This window comes from Sarcophilus harrisii, chromosome 5 (assembly GCF_902635505.1).
Source record: "Sarcophilus harrisii chromosome 5, mSarHar1.11, whole genome shotgun sequence".
Taxonomy (NCBI): domain Eukaryota; kingdom Metazoa; phylum Chordata; class Mammalia; order Dasyuromorphia; family Dasyuridae; genus Sarcophilus; species Sarcophilus harrisii.
The window spans coordinates 188,396,935-188,404,974 of NC_045430.1; the positions used below are offsets into that span (position 1 = coordinate 188,396,935).

The 8,040-nt window shown below is 39.3% G+C and overlaps 2 protein-coding genes across 3 annotated transcripts in view; one reads left to right on the top strand and one right to left on the bottom strand.

Annotated features, from left to right (window-relative positions):
• The window catches only part of CLEC2L (C-type lectin domain family 2 member L), a 28,770-nt gene extending 25,853 nt beyond the window's left edge, over positions 1-2,917 (top strand). Inside the window, exon 4 of one of the 2 annotated variants that reach the window (XM_031939173.1) lies at positions 1,586-2,917. In XM_031939173.1, coding sequence (XP_031795033.1) covers positions 1,586-1,681 — 96 coding nt within the window. In that variant the 3' untranslated portion in view covers positions 1,682-2,917. The remainder of the gene's footprint in view (positions 1-1,585) is intronic. The other variant, XM_003771656.2, reaches the window with a different exon arrangement.
• Positions 238-8,040, bottom strand: part of HIPK2 (homeodomain interacting protein kinase 2) — a 268,083-nt gene continuing 260,280 nt past the window's right edge. The window contains exon 15 of the mRNA XM_031939172.1: positions 238-495. Within this exon, the coding sequence (XP_031795032.1) occupies positions 460-495 (36 nt within the window). The 3' untranslated portion in view covers positions 238-459. The remainder of the gene's footprint in view (positions 496-8,040) is intronic.

An 8,040-nucleotide genomic window follows, 5' to 3' on the forward strand; every position in this document is an offset into this window, starting at 1 on the left:
CTTCCTTAGCCATTACTTCTCTATTTGTGTTGGTTCCCCCATTAGGATGTTAGCTCCTTGAGGGCAAGGACTCCCTTTGCTTTCGAATTTATATTTCCAACACTTAGCACAAAGTAAGCACTTTAATACCTGCTTTTTCACTCACTCATGCATTCATTCACGTGTGCATTCATTCATTCATTTATTCATGACCAAATAAATGAGCCATGGAGAATGGAATTTTCTAGCATTCCAAATGCATACATTTATAAAAAGGAATGCTTAAAAAAGAAGCAGGGATGCACAGTGGATAGAAGGCCAGTTGGATTAATCAGGAAGACTTGGATTCAAATCCTGTTTTTGACATGTATTGGCCATATAACCTGGGAAAATTCATTTACTTATCCTTTATGTATCCGGGCAATTCTCTAAGAGTTGTCAATAGCAACTAAGTTGCCCATCTTCATCATGGAGTAGTTTCTACAGTAGGGATTCCCCCACATGGATGAAATGTTTCTGGAACAGAAAGAAAAACATTAACAAAGCATCTCTCCTATGTATTTCTTTCTTTTTGTTTTTTTAATTGAAGTTTTTTATTTTCAAAACATATGCAAGGATAATTTTTTCAACATTACAGATGGTATGTAATCCAATATATGTTAAACATTCTCCTATGTATTTCTTCTCCTTCTCTCCCATGTTATATCCTGGGCAGTTGCTTACCCTCAGGAAGACCTGAGTACAAAATCTCATCTCAGATACTAATTAGCTGTGTAACTTGGACGAGTTATTTAGTCCTTCTGCCTCAGTTTCTTCAACTGTAAAATGGGGATTATGATAATAGCACCTCCCTTACAAAAGTTGTTGTAAGGATCAAATGAGATATTGCTTCCAAAGTGCTTAGCACGATGCCTAGCATGCAAGTGGCTTTAAAAAAATTTTTTTTTAAAGTTTTTTATTCTCAAAACATATGCATGGATAATTTTTCAGCACTGACCCCTGCAAAACCCTGTGTACCAAATTTTCCCTCCTTCCCTTACACTCTCTCCTATATGGCAAGTAATCCAATATATGTTGAACATATTAAAATATAAGTTATGTAAGTGGCTTTTAATAAGTGTTGTCCCTTTCATTTTCCTTCCCTATCTTATCATACTCTACATACCCCGACTCTGATTCTGGATGGAAACTACTTTGTTTTCCTACAAAACAAGCTGTCCCCTTCAGAGATAAATTATTATACTATAACTTGGTAGATGATGGATAGATAGATAAAGCATTTATTTAATGCCCATTATTTGTCCAGCACCATATCTATGGTGGCATTTCTGAGGTTTATCATATTTTTTTTAAGCACCAATTTATTCTTTTTTTTGATAGCATATTATATGGTTTTTTGTTCTATTTTTTAGCACTAACTTATTTTTTGGAGGCATTTCTGATGTTTATTATTTTTGTTTTATTTTTTAGCACTAATTTATTCTTTTTTTAATTTATTGAACTTTTTAATTTTCAAAACATATTGCAAGGATGATTTTTTCAAAAACCTTGTGTTCTAATTATTATATGTTTAAGATCCATTGAGTCTCTTTCTTTTGTACCACAGGTTCTCTGTCTCGGGTCACGGGGAGTGTGTCTTTGTGGAACCCACGAGACTTGTCACGTCAGATTGCCTGATGACGCGGCCCTGGGTGTGCAGTAAGATGGCTTACACGTGAGGAGGGGCGTGAGAAGCCGGCCCGCATGGGCCTCTCCCTCGCCTTGGCCCAGCTCTCTCTCTGAGCCATGGACGCTGGAAGTTTTCTCCGCCAGCCCCGCAGCTGTGAGATCCTAGTACGTTATCCCCAGGTCTCAGTTCTGGGCTCCTGGCTCCTTCCTCTGCACATATCCCATCAACTCGCTGTGCCATCCTAGACGGCCTGTGTAGCCTGGCTGCCTCTGCCCTCCCCTTTGGCTAACTAGAGCACAACACGCCTCCCTCACGTGGGCACCATGTATGACTGTTGCAAGCAGTGAGGGATAACAAAGCGAATATTTACCATCAACATCAACATCCCCTCCACATAAGCAGCTCCTACATTAACTATAGTCCCATGAAATCAGGTAGCTCCTCTCCACTGGAAATCTACTTATTTTGCTTGATCAAACCTTTCTGACATTTTGGAATCACTGAATTTTACCTTATTCCCACTAGTTTTTGACTTTTTTTTTTTTTGAAAAGTCAAGTATTGATATTATTCTTTGGAAATACTTAATCCCTCCTCTTGCCGATTATAATCACCGTCTTCCCAACCCCCTGGATTTTTGCACTTTCTGATTGTGGCAGGAGACCTTGTCCTCCCAGGTTGTTCTTTCCAATGTCGGCTTCGAGACTTGCCTCAGAGGACTCAGCTTAGAGCGAGCTGCCTTTGTCCAGTGACATTGTCCTGACACCTGCTTTGGAGTGTTTTTATTGCACAACACAGTAGTACTGGTGCTTATAGAAAAATAACAACTGTCAAAAATAACAATACAACGGGGAGCACACCAGCCTTCCCCAAATCACAACCCACTTTCCCACTCCAACCATTTCTGTCTCATCATAATGAGAAGGAAGGTTCCTACCCATCATGTAGAAAAAGCCCCCCGCGTTCTAGGGGAGGTCCACTCTCAGCCCCTTGCTTTGCCTCCCCTTCTGCTTCCTTACTGCTCCTCTGGCAGGCTCCCTGATTGTATCTGTGAATGGTGTACTGATTACTAATGGAATAAAGACCGCAAACTCCCATAGAGAAAGCATTTGTGTCTTTCTCGTGTTTCTGCTTTAGATTTGTGGGTACTCGAATTCACTCCAAAGGCTCCTTGGAAGCCTAGTTCCTTATTGACATGTGTAACCCTTTATTATAGTATTTAGCTTGTTTTAAGCTTAGGGGAAATACAATATTCCTGATCTCTATGTGGTGCCCCCCTCTAGGGACTTGGGGAGTTTATTTTAAATGGTGCAGCAAACAGAATGCTGGTCTGAGGTCAAGAAGACTCCCTGAGAGTCTTCTCGGGACTTAGACATTAACTAGCTGTGTGACTGGGCAAGGTCACTTCACCCTGTTTGCCTCATTTTCCTCATCTGTACGATGGGCTGGAGAAAGAAATAGCCAACCACTCCAGTATCTTTGCCAAGAAAACCTTAACTGGGGTCATGAAGAATCTGATGGGACTGAATAACAAAACCTATAAGTTTTAGACAAAAAGTATAATCACAGTTGTTAATGAGCTTTCAGTTAGGAAGATTCCTAATATTTAAGCAGAGACATAGATCTCTGCCTTAATTAATTTTAATTTTTACATTTTTTAAATAGTAGCTTTTTATTTTTCATGAAAAACAATAGTTTTCAACATTCATCCTTGTAAAATCTTTGTTCTAAATTTTTCTCCCTCCTTTTCTTGCACCCTTCTTCCCCTAGACGATACCCTTCCTCCCCACTATCAATTGCAATGCAATTCTTTTAAACATATTTCTACATTTATTATGCTGTTCAAGAAAAATCAGATCAAAAAGGGGGAAAATGAGGGGGAAAAAAGCAAGCAAACAACAACAAAAAAGGTGAAAATGCTGTGTTTTCCATATTCAGTTCCCATAGAGCTCTTTCTGGATGCAGATGGCTCTCTCCAAAACAAATCTATTGGAACTGTCTGCCTTAATTTATACTTATATCTAAACTCTACTTACTAGTTCTGTAGTTGAGGCAAAATTCGGGTAACCAGAAATGTCTGAGTAACAAGGCAATCGATTTTATTATAGTGTTTGTGGATAGATAGGATCTAGTAGGGAAATTGGGGATAGAACAAACCTTTTTCTTGGCATTTCCCTCCATCCTTTAATAGGGGGATAAAACTGGTCCTTCTGCTATTTCCGGTAGCAGATTCAAGCTGAATCTTTTGCTCTGAAATCCCCATAGGGTCGATGACTTTCCTCAATATTTTTTTTCTTTTTTACAACTCAGCCCTGTCTTTTTTCTCGGCTTCCAAACCCTCTCAATCTCTATCTGGTTCTGAAATAACTCCACCTTTTTATACATAGTTCATGTGATCAAGTGTCTCATGCAATGGCTTTGCTTGATTCAAGGAGTTTACAGATCCTATTTACACTCAGTTGTGATAAATTGTTTTAACTCAGTCAGTACATGTTTTTACCTAAGAAAGGTAATCTTTTAAGTATAATGGGATGATCAATGAAGCCCCATCATTATACTTTTATAAAAGCAGCCCATGGGAAGAAATTTGTAGTGGTCACGGGAGGTAGGGTATTCATCTGGGGAATTAGAAAACTTGAGGAAGCCTTTTCCACCATTTACTTGCATGATCCTGGAGAAATTTACCTTTATTGTAGGATCATTAGAGAGCAAGCAGTTCCAAACCTTCACTTTACAGATAAGGAAAACTAGGTCTCAGAGGGATATTGCTGTGTTCCCACACCTTCCTCACTGACTATGAAACAATGAGAAGAGTTAGTAATTTTGACTTCTCCTCTTCACACAAGAGTGGGTGAAAGTAGGGATGTGGGACAGCCTGCATGGCCTATGGTTATATATAGCCCATAGCTCATTTTCAGAGATTGTGCCCAGCTACAAACTAGATCCTTGTCTCCCTGTCAGAACATTTACTGGGTCAAAGTTAATCTGAAATTGCTATATTATACTGGTAAAAGATTTTTGTGTTTTTTGGCAAAAACATTTTATAGGTAGTAGGGTTTTTTTTTTCCTTTTTAAAAATTAGGACGTCTGTAAGGTACTGTGTAATAGAGTGATGATGTGGTTAAGGGAATTAAGTGTTGAAATAAGATTTATGTAGCTGACAAATTTGATTGTGTCCAGGATCATAAATAGAATTAATAAATTTAGAGCTAGAAGGGACTTTAGGTCACTTAATCCAACCTCCTCATTGTAGAGATGAAGAAATTGAGGTTAAGTAACTTGCCCACAGTCTCAGAGGTAGTAAGTGGTAGAAGTAAGGTTTGAACCTACATCCTATGGCCACAAATCTCTTTCTACTATATCATGATGTTGCAAATATTGGGAAGAGGGATCCAAAATTACTAACAGCAACAGTACTAACAGAACCTCCTATCCAATGAATCTCCTTCTTTTAGACCAATCAAAATTTATCACACGACCTCAAATTATGGTAGCAAGAGCAAGAATATTTAACTCTAATAGGAAACATTGTGGTAGCAAGAAAAAACGTTAAACACAAGTTCTTTCGAAGGTCCATGACTTTAAGCATACTTTGCTATTTCCTCTCAACCCCCTCAAAGATGGAAGTTTGGGAGTCCAGCGTGGACTGTGCCCCCAAATTCAGTCCAGGGAAGCTATAAGCTTTAGGGTGACAACTTGTCCTTCTTGTGAACACAGAGGAAGCTCCCTCTCAGTGTTGGGGTTGCCAGTGCTATGTGCTTCAAGGAAGGCTCACAGGTTAAGAATCAATCATTGCTTCTCCCATTACAGATTGAATGGGGTAAACCATGCTGGGCAGCAGAACCAAATCCTCAGGCTCGAAAGAGAAGCAGCATATGGGATTCTTTGCCCAGCTAGCCAATCTCCTTTCTCCCCACTTCTGTCTTCTTTCTAGGGCTTTTTTTTTTTTTATTTTCAGCTTAAAAAAAAAAAAAGTCCTATTCTACAATAGCTATAAATTCTTCCTTGGACAAAAAGAGCTTTTCTGGTCCCAAAGATTTATGTGAATCCTTACTATAGAATTGGGAAGGTCATTAGAAAGACATTGATGTACAGTTAAGAAAGTTTGTAACTAGATAATATGTTTTCTTCTCCTTCATCCCCATGAATAAACAGGGTTCTCACTGGTACAATGTGAAAGCTCAGGCTGAAATATTGAAAGGTTCATTTCTCCTTCCATTGGATACTAAGAAGTGGGAGGGAGATTGTGGGCAAGGGGTTGAAACAGAAAATCATTAATTCACACAACTATAATTTTACCTAAATTATTGGATTTCCTGAAAAAACAAACCAAACCAAAGCATCTCCTTTCTAAATTTCTCAGAATTCAAACCAACATCACAAGAGTTTCAAAATGGGAGCATGAGGATGTCTCTATGGCAAAAAACTAGCAGGTAATCTTCCTACAACTCATACTAAATTTTGACCTTTTTCTACCTCCTATTATAAGATAAAAACAAAGCAAAAATTGAAGTCTAGCAAAGAAAGTACCCAATCTGAGGGCTTAATAGTGTTTAATTCCCTCTTCCCCCGCTGTACAGAGTACTCATAAAATTCCCAAGGAAATGAAAATTTAAAAAAAAAAACAAGGCTTTTAAAAAAGTTTGAAAATCTTTCCAAAAATTCACAAAAGCAAGTTGACCATTGTCTTAATATTGACCCAGCAGAAATTGTCACACAGTTAATTTGCTCCTGAGTTTCTAGCCATCTAAAGTGATTAGCACAGTGCCAGGCACATAATAGGCAGTTAATAAATGCTCGTTCCCTTCCCATATGCAAATCAGCCAGGACTCTATAAATGGACCACAACATCTCGTCCAAAGAGAGATCAATAGGAGCTCCTCTTGGTATTCTTCTTTGGCGCTTTGGCTCCCCAAGGCCACTAGGGGGCAGTTGAAGATTACTTGTAAATCCTAGATTTCTAAGTGACCTCAGAAATAATAGAAACTAATCCCTTTGTTTTAATATAAAGAAAGAGGAAAATTTCTTGTCCAAGGTCAGTCAATGGTCATGCTGGAAAAGAACCCAAATTCTAGTCCAATTTATTTTATTGTCCAATATTGTTTCTAGTATTCCAATAATTCTGTGGACCCTACCTTTCGTTCTCAGAACCCCCAATCGCCCGCCCCTAAATGCCCCAATTGGCAGGAAAGGATGTTCTAAGTTATGCTTAGAAATTTGGAGGTTGAGCCCTGAATTGGTTCCTTCTGGGCCCAGCCAGAGCAGCTCCGACCAGTCCCTAAAAGCCAGATGTTAAATTTTCAACGTGAGGGAGCACGAGCACCTTATTATATAGTTCAGTTCCAGCCCCACTCCTTATAATCACATTTGGGGTGTTCCTGGCGAACATTCTGGAGTTGTGACTTCCTTAACCTGGTCGTTTTACGGATGAGGAAATTCGGGCAAACCTACCACCAACCCTATTGGGTAAGTGACTTGCCTGGGGTCACAGTTAATAAATGCCTGAGCCTGGGTTTAAACTCAGCAAAATTACTGTTCCTGATTTCCAGCCCAATACTCTACCGCACCAGCTTGTTGCCCGCCCGTTTATACTGTGGAAGTTGGCAAATACTACAAATCAAGGCTAATTTTATTTATTGTCTAGATTGAAGAAAATAATGGGAAAAATGTTAATGATACAGTTTAAACTTAAAAGCCTGTTTCCCTAGTGTGTCATCCCCCACTCCACCTCTGACTTTGGTGGCTAAATATTTACCAATTACATACATTTGCAAGATGATTATGACTGTGACTATAATAGTTTGTCTCTGTCCCAAGATCACAGAAATTGTGAGTGGCTGATTCTAACCACTGAGCAAATTAACTACAACTCACAAACACCTGCCATTTTCAAAGCACTTTACTTAGGGGATAACGGAAATGTCTGCTAGTTTTTTATTAGCTCATTTTATCTTTATAGATTTTTACTAGGATAAACATTTCTTTTATGGAACCCTGTGAGTTAAGGAGAGGCTGGGATTTCCCCTCATAGTTCACGGGCAGGGAGCCTGAACCCCACGAGCTAGTCCATTGGTCATTAGACCGAATGAAACACAAGAGATCACTTCGGAGCTGTGTCAGTTGGGCAAGTGCTTCTTCTAGTCTGTTTTCTCAACTGAGAAATGTGGATAATGACTTCTGGCTGAGAGGCAGCCTGGTGTCTGGAGTGGAGAGAGGGCGGTTCTTGGTGCCAGCAAGGCCTGAGTTCAAGTCCTGACTGATTCACATATGAGTTGTGTGACTTTAGGACAACTGTCTAACAATATATTCCGGAAATGCTGCTGATCTAAATCTGGAGAGGGTGTTTATATTCTGGGAATTCTTCACACTGATGGAATTACAGGTCCAGATTTCC